Source organism: Spermophilus citellus (genome assembly GCF_964194105.1).
Source record: "Spermophilus citellus genome assembly, chromosome: 4".
In the NCBI taxonomy this organism is placed as follows: domain Eukaryota; kingdom Metazoa; phylum Chordata; class Mammalia; order Rodentia; family Sciuridae; genus Spermophilus; species Spermophilus citellus.
Genome location: NC_138185.1, coordinates 68,542,881 through 68,562,970, shown reverse-complemented (window position 1 = coordinate 68,562,970; position 20,090 = coordinate 68,542,881). Strand labels below are relative to the sequence as shown.

General features: G+C 40.6%; 1 protein-coding gene across 2 annotated transcripts in view; it reads left to right on the top strand.

Moving 5' to 3' along the window:
- Nucleotides 1-20,090, top strand: part of CRTC3 (CREB regulated transcription coactivator 3) — a 106,551-nt gene that overhangs the window by 77,887 nt on the left and 8,574 nt on the right. For both annotated transcript variants that reach the window (XM_081290866.1, XM_081290865.1), the window contains exons 7-11: nucleotides 1,003-1,038; nucleotides 4,508-4,593; nucleotides 6,023-6,072; nucleotides 12,835-13,052; nucleotides 17,105-17,403. In XM_081290866.1, the coding sequence (XP_081146992.1) occupies nucleotides 1,003-1,038; nucleotides 4,508-4,593; nucleotides 6,023-6,072; nucleotides 12,835-13,052; nucleotides 17,105-17,403 (689 nt within the window). The remainder of the gene's footprint in view (nucleotides 1-1,002; nucleotides 1,039-4,507; nucleotides 4,594-6,022; nucleotides 6,073-12,834; nucleotides 13,053-17,104; nucleotides 17,404-20,090) is intronic.

Below are 20,090 nucleotides of genomic sequence, written 5' to 3'. Positions count from 1 at the left end.
CCACATCTTTTGTCTTTCTATACTTGGCTTTTTAAGGTTCTCCTGTTCACATGGCTTTTCTTTAGAGGTGCTAAATTACTGATGAAGTAAGTGGCAGCTTAGTCCAAGTCTCTCCAAAGAGTGAGCCAATGACCTTCTGCAGGAGAGTCCCCAGAGATGATTATTGAAGACAAATTCCTCAGCCAGTTCTCACACTTTTGGAGTCAACGTTTTTTAGGGTTGGGCCCAAGAACCTGCATTTTAACAAGCTTACCCAAAAGATCTTTTGTGCACTAAAATAAACTTTTCAATCACTAACTTAGATTCTGTTCCTATGTGCTGGAAAGAAATTCTGTCTTTGTCTGTGTGCTTAATTTAAAGATCTCTTAGTGCTTCTGGGGACTCTCAGTGTTGCCCTGGCCCTTAGGCTCCACTAGATAATTCATGGATTAAATATTTTTTATTCAGCCAGAACTTATTCCAAGTCAAATTTTAAAAACTTTGGAAATAGCTATCACATGTGCCCTTTAAAATGACTTTGACTCCAGGTACATTTAAAAAAAAAATTAACTTGACTGTGTAAGAAATATATATTAACAACATCCAGTATGGAGCTTCCACTTTGTTCCTATAAACACCCATATTAAGTCTAAGACAGTGACATGGTCTCTTAGAAATACGTACCCTCCCCCAGCTTACACATTTGGAAGAGTTTCAAGCCAGACTTCTTTTTGATTCAAAGAGAGGTTCTCAGGCTTCATAAAAGTTGTTCTCTCAGGACAGAGGCAGTAAGAAAATTTCAGACAGACAATTTTAAAGGAAAAGAAAAGTAGACAGGCACCAACTTTAGACTCAAACTACATCTAATTTTAGTATAAACACTAAAGCACATTGAACAAGCATTGATATATTAAAACTGCTTTAGAATTTTCAAAATATTGTATTGCAAATCAGAAAGTTACTAATTCATGAATAAATGAAAATTAAAGCACCACATAAAAGTGTTTTTTTCTTTCCCACCAGGTTTCTGTGATGGTGAGAATGATGGACATGGGGAAGGTATGAATCGGTTTTACTTACCTGTGTTGGAGTGGGATGCTGGTCCTCATATGTATAACCTTCTTTCAACAGTTGAACTAATTAATACTCATGTTTTTAAGACTCCCCTGCAAAGGTTGATGACCACTGATTGTATATTATTCTGATATGCTCTTCTAGAAAATTATGACTATCCATGACCAAAGCTCTAAGAAAGGAAATAGGTGATTAGGTTGTGAAGTTTCGTTGTTACCCAAGTCCCCACAGTCATAAGGTTGTGCAGGGGAACAAAAGTCTTAACTGCATAAAAATATGAATTAACCCATCAGTTAAATAATTAGTTATTCCAGTATCCCTCTCTCGTCAACATTGCCCATTTAGTCTTCATGATTCAGTAATTGGCAGATTTAAATAAGAAATGCAAGGAAAATGCAAATTGATCACAAAATGAAATGATAAATTTTGCAGAAGATACCGAGTTTCTTTTCTTCTTTTTTTTTGCGGGGGGGGTACCAGAGATTGAACCAAGGGGCGCTTAACCACCGAGCCGTATCCCCAGCTCTTTTTTATATTTTATTAGAGACAGGGTCTTGCTGAGTTGCTTAGGGCCTCACTGAGTTGCTGAAGCTGTGTTTGAACTCGTGATCCTCCTGCCTCAGCCTCCCGAGTCACTAGGATTATAGGCATGCCCCACTGTGCACAGCGATACTGAGTTTCTTTATAAAGCCAATTAAAATAATGCTGGAGGTCTGCTGAAATGACACTCAAAGCCCTGGACAAATGAGAGTCCAACACTTCATTTATTCATTTGGGACCAGGCAGTATTTTCTTTTCCCTAAATCTTCATAAATTGAAATTTAATTTTCATGAACTGAAGCTGAACAGCTAAATTAGATTTATATGTCATAGAGATAAGGCTCATGGGTAATATGATAAATGAGGAAAATCCTGCTTGAGAGACACAGTTGTCTCTCATCATCCTGCAAACTCCTTTTCTGAACAAGCTGTTTCAGGCATTAAATGAAAGCATGAAAACATCAATAAGCATCTAATCCATTAGGATAGAAATGAAGAAATGCCTTCAAGGTTGTTTGCACGCAGGCACAAGCGTGCGCGCGCGCGCACACACACACACACACACACACACACACATCCCGTGGATTCTTTGAAGAATTCCCATCAAATTTTGGAGGAAAAACAAATGAGGGCTACGGATATAGCTCAGCTGGTAGAGTGCTTGCCTCACATGCATAAGGCCCTGGGTTTAATCTCTAGCACCACCAAAAAAAAAAAAAAAAAAAAAAGTGGAAAACAAATAAAAAATAATGAGCTTCTCACAGAAAACAATCCCTGTTATCTCTCTGGTAGCCTTGAGTCTGACTCAGCCCTTAGGACTTCTCCTAGTGTCCGACACCTATGAGAGCACTTTCTCCCTCCCTTTCCCCCACCCCCTTTTGTCTGTATGGGGATTGAACCCAGGGGTGCTGCTGTACTACTAAATTACATCCCCAGCCCTTTTTATTTTTTAAGATAGGAACTTATTAAATTGCTGAAGCTGGCCTTGAATTTACAATCCTCCTGCCTCTGCTTCCCAAATTGCTGGGATTATAGGCCTGTGTCACCATGCCCAGATCACTTTTTTCTTCTTAATCTCCTATTGTCCTGGTTTAGAAAGGCTCTCAAGACCTGTTATTCTTGTCCTCCAGTTAGTGGGCAGATAGTTTTAGGACCCAAATTTCCCAAACACTATTTTAAGTTTCTCCTCACAGCCAGTGAAACATAGATCCGGCCCTGTCCTTGTGAAGTTTCTGAAGCAGTTTATATTAATGATTAGACTAGAATCCACAAGGGTGTTGACAAAATAAGCCCTTCAAAAGAGTAATTTGGTCTGAGGATGCAGCTTAAATTGTAGAGTGAGCACATACATCACAGGCTGTCAATCCCTACCTAGCACCATTTAAAAAGAGAGGGAGATGGGTATTTGAATATCAAGATTGAGAGACACCTGGGAACATTGATAAAGCGTGAGCTATTTTTGCAGAAATGACATTGTTCTGATGATGCTGGTAAGATTAACTATGAAGATCATTGTATCATTCCCTTGCGGTGCTATCAGAGGAATTATACGCTCTATCCATACTTAATTCTAGGAATTCGTGATTGTAATTATATCCTAAGTTTCATTAAATAGAAATAAACTTATTTTAAAGTATTTTAAACCCTTTTCTCAAAATTACTTTGAAAATTTGGCCCTTGGTTTGTTTTGTTTTAGGCACTGGGGATTAAACCCAGGAGTGCTTAACCATTGAACAACATTGCCAGCCCTCTTTATTTTTTGAGACGGGGCCTCAATAAGTTGCTGGGGCCTTGCTAAATTGCTGAGGCTGGCCTTGAATTTGCAATCCTCTTATCTCAGCCTCCCAAGTTGCTGGGTTTACAGTCTGGTTCCTGTTTTAAGTGACTTCTTTCTGGGGTCCATTATCCATGCTGTGTGGGGTTAGGACTAGACAGTCCTGACAGTCACAGTGGAGCTACATAGTCACCAGAACGTAACAGCATTCCTCGTTCTGAACAGTCAACCAGCATCTGATGCTGATTCCCCTCCTAACGTCAGATCCTGTGTTTCCTCAGGGTCAGCCCTCGTACTCTGGCCCATCTTTGAGAACAGAAATCTTTCATTTGTTTTGTGGATCAGCATTCTTTTTTACCTGGAATGACTGATAGTGTTAAAGCAGAAGGCCCTGGTATGGGCCCTTCACACACAGCCAGGCTGTTTTAGAGCTTTTGAGGCCTCTAGGACTCCTCAGCTGACCATCCTCAAATCTGCTGGGTTACTAATTCCTCTTTATTCCCTGTCCTAGCCCATTACCAAGCACCTTCATTGCCATCATGGCTTCCACATGCTCTTTCTATTTTCCGTCTCATTCTTCCCTAGATTATTGTGTGCCTCTTCTTACCACTCTTTCCAAGCCTGCAGGTCCATTCCCTACCTAGTCTTAATCTTTTACATTTTATTTCCAACTACTCTTTTACCTAGCCTATGTTCCACATGATAAGAACTACTCAATGCTATCGTTGCCCATAATTTTCTCTCTCCTTAGGCCTTTTTCTTAATTTTTCCTCCTTGGAATGTCTTCCCAGGGTCTTTAAAGGGCTGCCCAGAGCATTTATCTCCAGAGCCTCCCTGGATTCATTCTTTCCTGTAAGGCAGTAGCACTGTACCAGTGATTCTCCTGGGCATCCCCTGGTTTCTTCTCTCAGTGGTGTTATTTATGTGTTGACCTCCTGTGGGCTAGGTTACAAATTCCTTACAGTTGAATCCATGTCTGCTTACTATCTATGCAACCCCACAATGATGCTGAAAGCACTTTCCCTTGTAAACAGTCAATAAATATTTTTAAAATAAATCATGTTTTTACAAAGATAATTTGTTTATCCAAAGATAGGATGGCTGCCCTCTAATGCAATGAATTTTCTTTCCCCCTTTTAGTGGCATCTTTCCCTGGCCCATTGAAAGAAGAAAATCTGTTAAATGTTCCAAAGCCACTGCCAAAACAACTATGGGAGACCAAGGAGGTGGGTGAACAGTACTTAACTATGCTTGTTGTCACTGGATGTTTGCACTTCAGAGGTATTATAAAATCCTGCAGAGGCGGAAACAAGAGGAGTGGAAAAAAGAGAGTGGGGAGACAGAGAGGAAAAATATAGTTGGGAATGATTTCTCAAGTAAAAATGATCACATTTGTGTTGATGAATCAGTACACTGATCTTTGACTTCCTGATTTTCATGGGACTTTATTCATTCAAAAAAAGAAACCTTTTAAGCCCTATGTATTTTATTCATGTTGTTGAAAGCTCTGAAACCTGGTAACAAGTCATAGCTGATCTCTCTGTTTTGTAAGCCATCACCTTCTTTTGGTCTCCAGCTTAGGTCCAGAATTATTGTTGCAGCAGATAATCCTTTTTAAAATCAAGGGCCTTTGACTTGTATTCTCCAGGAGCCAGTAAATGAGTCATCTGTTTTACTGTGATTTTGATGAGCCTTTTAGCATTTGTGTCTAAAATTGTGCTAGCTGACCTCCACCCTGTTCACCCACTGTGGGCGAAAGGGAGGCCCCACAGTACTTGATTTGACCTTCCTTCTTGTAAGGAAGCTGTCTTGATTTTGAAAGAAAAGTTCATCTATTCCACCCCTTAATGATGCTCTGTTGTAATCACTTATACTGTCTCTGTACTTAACCTGTTAGGATCCCTTTGGTCTAGCTTCGTTTTCTTCCACCAACCATACCAAAGTCTCTGCTAGCATTAGAGTAGGCTTAACGAATTTTTAATAAAGTCAAGGTGTATTTGATGTTAATCTTTGGGGGGATAAAAAGCTATGATTTAAAATTTACATATTTAAGCATAGGAGAAGCAGTTGTATGGTATGTTTTTGGTCAAGTGGTTTTGGAGGCTTTTAGCAGAGGATGGCTTTGACTTCTCTAGCCAAACAAGCACAGGCTTTCCCCCTGAGGACCAGGGGCTGCTGTCTCTGAGAAGAGATGCTCATCTTTTTCGGTGCTTATGGATTTATAGTACTCACTCCCGCCCCCCAGAGTTTATCTAATTGAATTATTTTTTTTTATTTTGACATTCATTTCATCTTTCTTTACCATATTTTGCTTTTCTTCCTTCTTATCCTCAAGTCAATTGGGAAAAAAATGTTTACTTAAAAGCTCTATATATAAAATATTGGCTTTTTTGAAGGAAATAATATTCATCTAGAAGATACACTAATAAAGCACAAAGTAAGAGAATATATTACTGTTATATCTCCCTTGTGTCTGGAAGCTGAAGAATTTTAAAAGCCTCTTCAGAACCCAAATGGGTCTCTGTGAGGCTGCTGTTGGTGAGCACTGCTCTCAGTTGTGCTGACTGGAGTCCCAAGATCCCCACGAAGATACTTTTCAAAAATTTGAATTCAGCGTTGCGGTAAGTGAGCCCAGTTTTCTTTGTCTCTTCCCAGATTCAGTCCCTGTCAGGGCGTCCTCGATCCTGTGATGTTGGAGGTGGCAAGTAAGTAATGTTCATTCTGCTGAAGGTTTTCCTAAGAGGAAAGTCTTACTGCTTTGTCACAGAACTCTGAAACTTATGGCTAAGTGTAAGTTGAAAGTCAACTGAATTTTCATAAAAACAGCCTTTTTTTTTTTTTTTTTTTTTTTTTTTTTTTTTTTTTTTTTTTTTTTTGGTACCGGCGATTGAACTCAGGGACATTTGACCACTGAGCCACATCCCCAGCCCTATTTTGTATTTTACTCAGAGACAGGGTTTCACTGAGTTTCTTAGCACCTCGCTTTTGCCAAGGCTGGCTTTGAATTTGAGATCCTCCTGCTGCTGGGATTACAAGCATGCACCACGGCGCTCAGCACAGCCATCTCTTTTGATACTCATATTGCATGTACATTAATTCAATTCTATAACTGCAATAGCAATTAAATGGCCTTAAATATATTTGAGAATAACACAACTGACCCTGGGCAGGCATACAACTAGCCTGGCAGCCACAGAAGCAGGCAAGGGCTGAAGGGAACCCACCAGCCTCCTGCCTATGGCCCAACATGGGCATTACTGACACATTGGCCAGAGAAAAAGAAAGCATCAGTTATCCTGGAAATCGTTTATATAGAAGTTGATTAGAGAGTTCTGTGAATGTACTTAATGCCACTGACCTGTGCCCTTAAAATTGGGTAAGACAGTAAATTTTATGGTACATAAATACCATAATTTTGAAGAAACAAATGGAGAATGAATAAATGGGAAGATTTGCCATATGAAAAAAAGACTTTCTATGAAACTATTAATTAATTAATTTCATACTATACAACTTTACTCTCTAAAAAGTATGAGGCCGTACTGGACTTGATGGCCCACACCCGTAATCCCAGAGACTCAGGAGGCTGAGGAAGGAGAATCACAAGTTTGAGGCTACCTCAGCAACTTAGTGAGGCCCTAAGCAACTTAGGGAGATCCTGTCTCAAAATATAAAAAGGGCTGGAGATATGGCTCAGTGGTAAAGCACCCCTAAGATCAATCCCCAGTACCTCATCCCACCAAATTGAGGCAATTTATAAAAATATATGTAGTACAAAGAAATTTTAAAAAGAAGAGGTTTTGAGGAAGTTTAGACTAAGGAAGAATAAGGAGACTAATGAAATCCAGGTATTCGCAGAACTCAAAGAAGGACTGATGCCACCTCTTGCTACTGTGGCTGACTGGAAGAACCCTCTGCCATGGGTCTACAGAGAAGACCCCTTGGGACTTGCTTGGCAGTGTCTTGAGAGAACACTGAGAGATCAGTGCAGGGATTTTTGTCACAGCATTCTCAATATAGTTCCACAGTCTGGAACTGAAGCCAATTCAGAAACAGCCAGTCTTGGGTGGGGTTGGGGCTCAGGAGTAGAGCACTTGCCTACCATGCACGAGTTCTTTGTTTACTTGGTAAACAGCAGGAACAGCAGGTCTTTCCAGGGCCAAAACAGTGTGAAGTGAAAATGGGACCCTGGTATGATCTGGTTTGGTCCAAGAACCCATGTTAGGGGGTCTGTGGGTGAACTAAATCAACTTCAGGCCATCCTTAAATATTATTCCCCAAAAAAGCTTTCCAGAAGTGCCTTCAGGTCACTCCCTACTGAATACCTGGGACCCAGACATTCTTTTTGGCTGGTTAAATATAAATTAAGTGATTAGCAGCCTGCTGAGCTGTAAAGGGAGTTGATCTTCTCTTCAGAAAGTCATAAAGCTTGCCAAGCACCCAACAGGACAAGGAGACCAGCCCACCCCACAGAGAGGTCCAAGATTTTCCTCAAGAACAGTTTTGGCTAAACCCTCAGACAAATGGATGCTCCAGGCTCTGGAGGCCAATATCATGGAACTGAGCTATGATATGTTAACCCTGAAGTGTTAAAGCCAGTGTTTCTTAGATAAAGAAAGTTGCTTTCTTGCTCTTCTGTTAGAGGTAGCATTCCATTCAGTGACTCCTATTCATGCAATATTTATTGATTTCCTAATTCCAGGTGCCAGGTAGAACAATGAACAAAGCAGATCAAGTCCTTGTTTACAAGGAGCTAATGTTCTTGTGGAGTAAGATAGGGAAAAACAAATCAGCACATCAATAGTATGTGTGTCATATGTTGGGAAATGAAATGAAGAAAAAGAAAAATAAGGATATGGGCCATGATGAGTGATAAGGAAGGACTTTCTAGTAGGATAACATGTGCCCATAATCTAGAATGAAGTGAGGAGAAGAAGGTTCCAGGCAGACCACAGGCAGGATTGGATGTGGAACACAATGAGGCTGGCTTAGCCTGAACTTTACTCAGAGAAGATGAAAGTCATTGGAGGGTTTTGAGCCAGGAGAATGTTACCTGCCTATTATCAGGTCCACTGATGACTCTCATAGATAGTAACAATATTTGGAAACTGACCATTTGTCTTTCTTCCTCTAATCTGCAGGGAAGTTGGGGTTTTTGTTTTGGTTTGGTTTTGGTACTAGAGATTGAACCCAGGGCCACTTAACCAGTGAGCTACATCCCTAGCCCTTTTTATTTTTTTTATTTTGAGCAGGATCTCCCTAAGTTGCTTAGGCCATCGCTAAATTGCTGAGGCTGTCCTCTTACTTGCGATCCCCCTGCCTCAGCCTTCCAAGTCACTGGGATTACAGGCATGTGCCACCATGCCCCACAAGAAGTTGTTTAGAATGTTACTGCTGACTCTAGGGAATACCATCCTCCTTTTTTACTCTCAGGACACAGGTCCTTCCTATTCAAGAAGGATGGCTTTCTCTATTTCCCCACCCTTATCCCCTTTGCCTTTCTGAGGTATCTCCACTACTTCTTCCTTCTGCTTCCCAGAATTCTTAGACTTTAGTCCACGGCTAGCACAGACAATATATATGAAGGTTCGGCTATGTGGGAAATCCTAAGGGAGTTTAAATTAAAGACACAGACTCTATTTACCTTTAAACCAGCTCCAGGACGGCTCCTCGAACCCCCAGCCTCTAGCTACCCATTAAAGTAGTGAGGTTTACTGAAGAGGCCAGTGAGAGAGAGAGAGAACATGCCAGGGAGAGGACTTTTATTGGGGAACAAAAAATTCTAGGGGAAATTCCATCCAATGAAGATTAAGGGGATCATTGTTCCAAGGTCAGGTGAGACGTTTGGATCTTCAGGGGCTGTGGTTAAGCACGCCTCCACATGGACAAGCCCTCGGACCCAAGAAGGGTGGGGAAAGCTGTTAACACATAGAAAAGTGTCTGAGCGCCTCACACCCAGCCAGGGAGGTAACTCAATCACGTGCAAGGATGGCCTCCCACATTAGACAAATTTATTTTTTTAGAGTATTAAGTTATGTTGGGTTCATTTTGACAAAAATCACACATGCATAGAATTTGACTTACTCCATATTAGTTACTTGTCCCTCCCTCATTCTGTCTCCTTGTCCCTCCCTCATTCTCCTTCCTCTATTTATCTTCCTTTTGCTTTTTTTTTTTTATTATTCCACACTTTTCAAAGGAATATTCACTGTATGTTTGTGGCAGGGGAGGGAGGGGTCTCTAGGGATTGAACCCAAGGCCTTGTGCATGTGGGGCAGGCACTCTACCAACTAAGCTATAGCCCAGTCCTGAGTATTTACTCTTTTTTTCTTTAATATTTATTTTTTAGTTATAGTTGGACACAGTACCTTTATTTTTATTTATTTATTTTTCTGTGGTGCTGAGAATAGAACTCAGGCTAGGCTAGCACTGTACCGCTGAGCCACAACCCCAGTATTTACACACACACACACACACACACACACACACACCGTATTTACAACCAGTATTTACACACCTCCTCCCCCCAGTATCTGCTCTTCAACCAATCATGGCCTGGCTTCCACCTCCACTATTCTAATGGAACTGTCCTTGAGGATGTCATTTACCGCCTCTAGAACTTAACTGAGTGAGAGACATCCCACTGAATTTCTCAATATCATTCTCTAGCTTGCCCTAGGTTCCCTCATATGTCATACTATATGAAAAACCTCAAAAAAAATACCTAAAATAGCAATCATATTACGCATACCCCACCTTTACACCAGGTCTACTTGTACGCCTCCAGGGTTCCTATCTTATGGCGTGGTTCCACCAGTCCCCATGCCAGAAACCCAGGGACCATTCTTGACCTTCTATAGATGTCTTTAGAATCCATCCCGCTTCTGCATCCCCATGCTGTTGTAATGTCTCATGTGACTGTTCAGCATTGTCACAGCTTGTCTCTGCCTCCAGGCTGTGCTTGCCCCCAAGGTCTGTTAGCCACATTGCCCTAAAAAGGGCTAGATCCATCTCCCCTCTGCTTTCAGCCTTCCCCTGGCTTCTTGTCCTGCTTTCAGTTCCAGCCTCAGGTGCTCAAGGCCTGCTCCTCCAATCTCACCTCTCATCACTATCTACCCCTTCTAAACTTGACCCTTTGTGGTGGCCTAGTCCTCACAGTTTCTAGGGCACACTGCTGGCTTCATGCCTCCCTGCTTTTGCCCATGCTGTGAACTCTTCTTGGAGTGACTTTTCTGCCTAGATCGCCTGGATTAGCCTGCAAACTCAGTTCAGAGTCTTCCAGGAAGCCTCCTCCACCAGGTGCTACCAGCCTGTCATTTTACTGCTGAGTTGTATTACACTGCGCCACGTTCTTTATGGCTATCTCCCTTTGTCTGAGTCTCTTACAGGCTCTAATGCCAGTGGTTGTATCTGGTTGGTGCTCTACTGTGTGTCACTGTGTTGAGTGAAGTGTCCTCAGTCCCCGGTTCCTGGCTGATGGGGCTTTCTAGGTGTGGCCAGAGCTTCTTCAATTACACCATTCTTTTCCTAGATCAGACCTGGGCCACTGCAGGAGCATTCTCTCCCTGACTCTTTCTGCTCACTTATGCCATCTTCCACTTTATAACCATAGTAGAATTTCTCAGTGTCATTCTCTTGCTTGCCCTAAGTTCCCTCATTGCTATATAGTTCCTGACCCAGACCATGACAGTACATAGTCTTCCTTCCTGTTTTCCTACCCACCTTTCTCTTCTACTCCATCTCCTGCTACCCTCCCTTCCCTGTACTCTGCCCTGACATCTGACACCTCAGCCATGCCAAGCTCCTTGCAGTTCCTTGAACACACTATGTCATGTCCTTGGCAAAGCCTTCACCTCCATAACCCATCCTGACACTGACAACACATGCTTTTGTGCTCCCAGTGTCATTTGTAACTCCTGGTTGTACCGGCCCCCTTCAAACCTGGCACAGCATGCTTCCTACCATGTTACAATTGCTTGCTTGACCATTCTGTTTCTCCTGCCAGTGTGTGAACACCAAGAATAGGGTCCTCTCAGAACAGGGCTGGAGGCCCTGCCTTTTAGAGGGTCCCACCCCCATGGAATGGAGTCCAAGGGGTCACAGAGATCCACAGAGCACTCACCCTAATCAGAATGGTTGGGGGATGCAGGGTGTGGCCAGAGCTTGGCTGTGGAGGCTGCCCCCCCCCCATCCTAGCCACATGTGTGCCCTGAGGCATAGAACAGGGCTGTGACAGGAAGAGAGGGGTGTGGTCTGAGGATGGGACTGCCTCTCCCTCTGTGTTCTAGTGCAGAGAACTAAGAAGTTGGAGAAGTCTATATTTGAATCTGGCTATTATGAAGGTATTATTTGTCAAGGTACAAACAGAACAAAGTTCATTTAAGGGTTTGTTCATTTGATTTATAACTTTAACAAATTGGAACAGATGGTGTGCTGGCCTCCATTTATAATCTTGCCCCAGGCCTGCAAATGTTAGGGGCAGGCCTGACTGTGAATACAGCACCTTGCTTGTTCATAATTGTACCTTTAGCACTGAGCCCAGTGCCTGACACACAGTCACCAGCCAACCGATGTCGATGGATGATGGATGGCAACAAGTTTTTCTCACTCCTTTTTTTTTTTTTTTTTTTTTTTTTTTGGTATGGGGGATTGACTCCAGGGGTGCTCTACCACTCAGCTCCATCCCTAGCCATTTTATTTTAAGACAGGGTCTTGCTAAGTTTTGGGGGCTGGCCTCAAACTTGTAGTCCTCCTGCCTCAGCCTCCTAAATTGCTGGGATTTACAGGTGTGCTGGCTGATTTTTCTCATTTTAAAGTTTGTGAAAACTATAATTGAAACAGTATATCTTGTTTTTCCACCTACCTGCTTCTTCACTCCATCTCCTGCTACCCTCCCTTCCCTGTACCCTGTCCTGACATTTGACACCTAAGCCATGCCAAGCTCCTTGCAGTTGCAGTTCCGTGAACACACTATGTCATGTCCTTGGCAAAGCCTTCATCTCCATAACCCATCCTGACACTGACAACACATGCTTTCATGCTCCCAGTGTCACTTGTTGCTCATAGATTTTTTTTTTTTTTTTTTTTTTTTTTGGCGGGGGTAATGGGAAGAGGTAGGAAAGACAATTTATAAATGATTTATAAATCTAATAAAAATAACTATAAATATAAAGTAGTGCCTCACATTTTATATAGTAGCCTAAAATTTTCAAAATGCTTTTGCATCCATAATTTGGTCTGGTGTTTAAAATATTCCTGTACAGTAGGCATAGGTGACATCATTACTCCTGTTTAATAGGTAAGGAAATTGTATTTCAGAGAGATTAATCCTGCAGTCCCAGTTCTCGAAACAAGGGAGAGGCAAAGCCTACTCTAGGACTTTGATCTTTGATAGCCACTGTTCTTATTTGACAACAGCCAAATGCATTGCAGAAATTAATACTTACCTTTCTTTTCTTTTTTTCTAGTGCTTTCCCACATAACGGCCAAAACATAGGCCTCTCACCCTTTCTGGGGACCCTGAACACTGGAGGGTCATTGCCAGATCTAACCAACCTCCATTACTCGGTGCCCCTGCCTGCCTCCCTGGATACCAGTGACAACCTCTTTGGTAGTATGAGTGTGGGGAATAGTGTGGGCAACCTCCCAGCTGCTATGACTCACCTGGGGATAAGAAGCTCCTCTGGTAAGTATTCCCTGCTTAGGAAGGACCTTGGTTGTTCTCCTTGGTGCTTAATCCCTTGTATCCCTAGCTATGTAGTATCTGTTCCGTGCATCTTTGAATATGAGTGGTGGTAGTGTGCCTCCCTGCTGACAATTTGCTTTGGAGGTTCTATTTCTGCTCTATTTGATAAGCTCTGGGGTAGCTCTGCTGAACCTCATTCTTCATTGTTGTCATAAACCCATGTATTAAGTGGTCTTAAAGAAGAAGATTTGGGAATCAAGAAATAAGCATTCACTCTACGTTGGCTGGAAAATGTTAGCATCTCTTATCAATGTATGGTGATGTTTTATCATTTAATCTATCTCTATTGATTCTTCCAATTTCTATTTGGATTTCAAAAGAGAGTATTTGAATTTTAGAAAATTTACAGTGGATATGATAGAATTATTTATACTCAGTATGTGTATATTAAATAGAAATCTACAGTTCAAAATTTTTAGAAGTGCTTAAAGATATGGCATTAGCTGTATTAAAATGCTGCCCATAGGGCTGGGGTTGTGGCTCAGTGGTAGAGCGCTCACCTAGCATGCACAAGGCACTGGATTTGATCCTCAGCACCACATAAATGTAAAATAAAGATATTGTGTCCACCTAAAACTAAAAAATAATATTTTTTAAAAATGCTGTCCATAATGTGGCTTGGGTATTACTGCATGGGTTGTTGCCCACGGCTCAGGCCTGGTGTCAAAACCTGACTACATTTTCTAGAACCTGCAGATACTTTTGTCAGTGTCTAGGGAAGATTTGAACCCCTCCTATTCTCAGCAGTACAGTGCAGCCCTTATCTTTAATAATAAGTTAATCTTGGGCTGGGGATATGGCTCAAGTGGTAACGCGTTCACCTGGCATGCGCAGGGCACTGGGTTTGATCCTCAGCACCATATAAAATGAAATAAAGATGTTGTGTCGGGGCTGGGGATGTGGCGCAAGTGGTAGCGCGCTCGCCTGGCATGCGTGCGGCCCGGTTCGATCCTCAGCACCACATACCAACAAAGATGTTGTGTCTGCCGAGAACTAGAAAATAAATATTAAAAAATTCTCTCTCTCTCTCTCTCTCTCTCTCTCTCTCCCCTCTCTCACTCTATCTTTTTTAAAAAAAAAAGATGTTGTGTCCACTGAAAACTAAAAAATAAATATTAATAATAATAATAATGTTAGTCTTGAAAAAAAGTAATAAGTGAGTCTTGAGCCAAGTGTAGTGGCACATGCCTGTAATCCCAGCTACTCTGAAGACTGAGGCAGGAAGATGGCAAGTTTGAGGCCAGCCTCAGAAACTTAGCCAGACCTTGTCTCAAAATAAAAAGTAAAAAGAGCTGAGGATGTCATATATAACAAATTAGAATTTTTTTTAAAAAGCAAGGAAAAAAAGGGCTAAGGATGTAGCTCAGTGGTAGAGCACTCCTGGGTTTAATTTCCAGTACTGGGAAAACAAGTCTTTCATATACTGATTCTGGGTTTTAAGTTTTAGAAATCAAGTCAGTCATGTATGGGCAAATCTAATGTAAAGTTAAGTGGCCAAGCCACATGGCACTACTTAAGTACTTAAGTACTTAAGTACGGGGGCTGGGGTTGTGGCTCAGCGGTAGAGCACTCGCCTAGCACATGCGAGGCCCTGGGTTTGATCCTCAGCACCACATAAAAATAAATAAATAAAGATATTGTGTCCAACTAAAAAATAAATTTAAAAAAAAAAGATCCAAAGTGTTTCAGGGAATGTGTTCTGAGGGGCCCATGCTGCTTTTTTTTTTTTTTAAAGAGAGAGAGAGAGAACTTTTTAATATTTTATTTTTTAGTTTTCGGCAGACACAACATCTTTGTTTGTATGTGGTGCTGAGGATCGAACCCAGGGAGGGCCGCATGCATGCCAGGCGGGCTCGCTACCGCTTGACTACATCCCCAGCCCGAATTTTTTTTTTTTTCAGTTTTCAATGGACCTTTATTTTATTTATTGCTACATGGTGCTGAGAATCGAACCCAGTGCCTTACACATGCTAGGCAAGCGCTCTGCCACTGAACCACAACCCCAGCCCCCATGCTGCTTTTTTAAGAAAAGAGCCCCGCCTCTCGGTTCTGAGGTTACTTAATTTATTTCGTAATAGAAGCTCTCAAAATCTTTAGGATTTGTGTATTAAGAAATTATTTTGGGGTGAATTCTCAGTGAACAAGGATATCCAGGGTCATGGAAATAAAGCAACAACATCACCCGTAATTGCCCTGGGTTTTGAGGAAGCTGGAGTTTTTTAGAATAAGTTTCGATGCTTTGCTTCAAGCTGAAAATCTCATGTTTAATCATAGGCTGTTATCCTCAGAAAAAGCATCATGTCATCCCAGCGACTTAGGAGGCCGAGGCGGGAGAATCATAAGTTCAAGGCCAGCTTCAGCAACTTAACAAGACCCTGTTTCAAAATAAAATGACTAGGGATGTAGCTCAGTGGTAAGGCACCCCTGGGTTCAATCCCCACTACCAAAAAAAAGAAAAAAGAAAAAGCCTCATTTTTTTTTTCCAGAACACAACAGAACTAGTGTCAAATTTTTATAGTTTCTATATACTCCTTAAAATGCATGGTATACCACAGTGAATACACCACAGTGAATCTCACCATCATGTACATCCACAAGACTGGGATCCTAATTAGAATAAGATATTCCATGTTTGTGTAAACATCAAAATAGATTCTACTGTCATATATAACTAAAAAGAACAAATAGGGTTGGGATTGTAGCTCGATTGTAGAGCACTTGCCTCCCATGCGTGAGGCATTGGGTTCGATCCTCAGCACCACATAAAAGTAAATAAATAAAACAAAGATATTGTGTCCATCTACAACTAAAAAAAAATTTATAAAAAAAGAACAAATAAAAATTTTAAAAATATTTAAATGCATGGTACACATTTTTAAAAGATGTTTGAGCTTTTTTCAAATTGACTATTTTTTAAAATATAAATTCAAATCTTTAGCTCTAATTATTACCTGAGCTAACCCAATCTGTGACCTTTTCATGCATTGTTGAGTGGTGGAATAATGATCTGGATTTTATCAGTCAAATTCCTATCTTTAAAAAATAATTTTGCTAGCTAAAATGCCTGAGTTCGTTTCCAACTTTTATCAAACACTTCACTTTTTACCAACACAAAACAACACACAGTTTTGGTCACCTCAACTGCTGGCACAAGAATGATGGGCTGAAGCTTAAAACATAGATATTGCCAGTTGAGATATATGCAGCAACAGTGGCATTTTTCATTCATGGAGTGAAACTGCTCCAGACTAGAGCCCTGCCAGGTGCTAAGGAGCCAGCAGGGCATAGGATAGGGTCTCTGATTTTATGGAGCTCATGACTAGCAGCCTGTGCTATGGAAACACTTTTCCCAAACTGCCTTGTTCATGCTAAGATTCGCCCTCCCTGAAAAAAGAAACACGGGACCAGCAAAACTTTCCTTTCCCTGAATTCAGACTATGACGAACAATTTCCCAGAAGCCTGAAAAACAAAGAGAGAGAGACCCTAGAAAGGGAGATATGGGGGAGTGTCCCTTCCTGACTCCTGAGAGCAATGGGAAGACTTCTTGAGAGCCACAGCTTTCAGTGAAAGGAAGTTATCCAAAGGCAGCAGAAGATCCAGGGAGTGTGCCCAAGACAGAGGCATTTAAGGACTCTAAACAGCATTTGTTGTACAGCCCTAGTCTCCAGGCCCTAGATTGGAGCTGAGCACACTGAACCTTCACCTCCGACCCCCTCTCCTTACCTAGTCTTGCTCTCCCAGCAGTTGTTTGCAAGGTCTCATTCCTCTTTGGAAAAATTCTCTTCTTGCTCATGCTAGATAAGCACCCTCTTAACTATGGGTGCATTTTTTCCTTGTCATTGGTACATCTGAAACATTTCTGGTAATATAATGTCATCACATTCAAAATCATCATCACACCTAGAGAGTGGGAAGAAAACTTTCATCTTTGGAAAACAAAAGATTTGGTCTGAAATTACAACAAGTAACTTGTGAATTTGTTGTCTTCCAGGTCTCCAGAGTTCTCGGAGTAACCCCTCCATTCAAGCCACGCTCAATAAGATCGCGCTTTCCTCTTCCCTAAATAGCCACCCACAGACATCAGTTGCCAACGCGTCTGCTCTTCACCCTTCGCTCCGATTATTTTCCCTTAGCAACCCATCTCTCCCCACCACAAACCTAAGTGGCCCTTCTCGGCGCAGGCAGCCTCCCGTCAGCCCTCTCACACTTTCTCCTGGCCCTGAAGCACATCAAGGTTTCAGCAGACAGCTCTCTTCAACCAGCCCACTGAACCCATATCCTGCCTCCCAGGTAAAAAAAAAAAAAAAAAAAAAAAAAAAGACAGACAAACTACAGCACAACAGGCTGAAGTATCTAGGAGCTGCTTGCTTTCTCTACGCAATTTTGGATTAGGTCCAAGCATCTATGAGATCTCAAATGCACAGTTCATTCTTATATGTGAAAGGAGAGAGAACACAAGTGTGAATAATTCAGAAGGCATTAATGACTGTATAATAGCAGATTTACTGTGTTGATTACTCCTAAGCATATATTGAACAATTTTCAGTTACTAACTCATGAATTTTGTGTTAGGGAAAGGGTAAGGTATAGAGAATACAGTCCAGATATGTCTGAGACAGCTAAAGGAAACCAGGTTAGGATTTCAAATTTGGTATGGAAAATCAATTATTGACTGTTTAAATACATTAAGCCACAGGGGAGAGCCAATGAAAACACTTAAAACCTTCCCGAAGCTTCAATATGGGATTAGACCTCTTCCCTAATTACAACTACAGATTTTGAGAAACAATACTTTTATTGTTCGTGAAATACTAGATGTAGTGAGGACTACAGCTCTATAAAAGGACTTAAAAAAATTCTGTTTAGAAAGAGGCACATTTTGAAGTCACAGCCTGTTATAGAAATACAGGAGTTGAAATGTCACATTTTGACTGTTGACTTTGTTTTCTTTCTAAACTCTTAGGGTGGTTCTCCTTACAGTAACCATCAATGAATATATTTTTAACCTATTGGTCACACCTTAGATACATTATAACATCATTAACTACTCACCACTTCACTGTAAATGAATAATGGTTTAGCAAGGAGGAGTTGATAGAATACACGGGAAGAAGTTAGAAGATCATATTAGTCACTCTTTACCAGTTACTGGCTATGGGACCTTGACTATATGAGTAATCCCATTTTAAGGAAGGAAAAAGGCTGTTTTGTAACTGTTTTTTGAAGATTCTGTGCTTGTTATTGGATTGCCTTTAGTCTTATTTTGCAGGATTATTTTCTAGGACATAAAGGTAATCTTCTTACTGCTTTCATTTGATTAATATTTAGATTTTTTAAAGTGATATTATTCATGCCCATGATTTAAAAGGCAAATAGTTTTAAAGAACTTGTTATGAAATAACAGCTGTCTTTTCTCCTTTCCCATTAACTATATTTTTCACTGCTTAGAGATGGCTGCTTAAAATTACTACTTTCAACCATATTAGCTAATCTCTTTGGTATGACCATGTTATTTCATCCTTATTTTGTTCTAAATTTTTGGTATTAGGTATTATCTAGTGACATTTTACTCTTAAAGATTAGGACTTAGTTCTCTTTCAACTCTCTTACAACCTCATCTTCCCCCAACACACACACTACTTACCCTTCTCATTTATTATAACTATGGTTAAAATAATACTCAGTGTTTAGTGTTTCTAATGTAGTCAGAACCAAACCATATAGTATACTATGAAATAAAATGAACATTTCCTTTTCCTTTGGGAGTTAATAAATATATGACTTATTATTGTTGTTAGTCTGGTTTTCTGTGTATGCATTACTAATTCAGCTCCAAATTCTTGCAGTTAAGTGACTCTCCTCTCAAAAAATTTAAAAGTAAATCCTCTATTAGCTTTATAAGAAAGAGTGCATGTGACTTTGCCTAACTTAAAATGTGTTTATTTTGCTGGGGCGCAGTGACTCATGCCTGTAATCCCAGCAGCTCAGGAAGCTGAGGCAGGAGGGTTACAAGTTGAAAGCCAGCCTCAGAAACTCAGTGAGATTCTGTCTGTAAATAAAATACAAAATAGGGCTGGGGATATGGCTCGGTAGTCAAGTGCCCCAAGTACAATCCCTGGTACCAAAAAGAAAAAAAAAAACTTTATTCTGCTTGACATTTAATTAATTTGGTTGGATATAGAATTCTGAATTTGAAATAGTTTTCCCCTGGAATTTTGAAGTTGTTGATTCATTGCTGTTCAGTTTTTATTTAGAGTTGCTACTGAGAGTTGCTAATTCCACTCTGAGTCTTAATACTTCAAATTTCCTTTTTTTCCTCCCCTGCCAGGTCTTTTGTCCTCAGTGCTCTAAAACTTCAAGATATTGTGGCATGCATGAGACTAAGTGTTTGTCAGGTTACTTTAGTCTGGAAACATTTATTTCTGGAAAATTTTTTTTAGTTATTTCTTCAATTATTTCTTCCCTTTAGTTTTCTGTTCTGTCTAGAACTCCTATTGTATGACTATCACACTTCATTTTCCTCTTTTACTCCTTATATTTTCTTCTCTCTCCTCCCCCCTTTTTCTTTTCTTTCCTTTTTTTCCCCCCTTACATTCTTACATTTTTGTTTTGCTCTGCTTTCTGGAAGAGTTTCTTAATACTCGTTTTTCGTTTCTGCTTTCATTTTTAAATTCACAAGAGTTCTTTTTTGTTCTCTGAATGTTCCTTTTTTATATATAGCATCATAACCTGTTCTATGAATGCAACATCATCTTTCATGTCTTTGAGGTTTTTAGTGGTAGTTTTGTTTCAGTTTCTTTTATTTTTATTTTTTATGATGGGATTGTTTTCCAAATTGCAATTAAGTAGAGAACTTAATATAATGAATCCTCCTATACTCATCATCCAGCCTCAGTCAACATTATTATCTTGTTTTATCAACATCTCTATTTAAAAAAAAAATAGATATAGAGCCAGGCACAGAAGTCTACAATCCC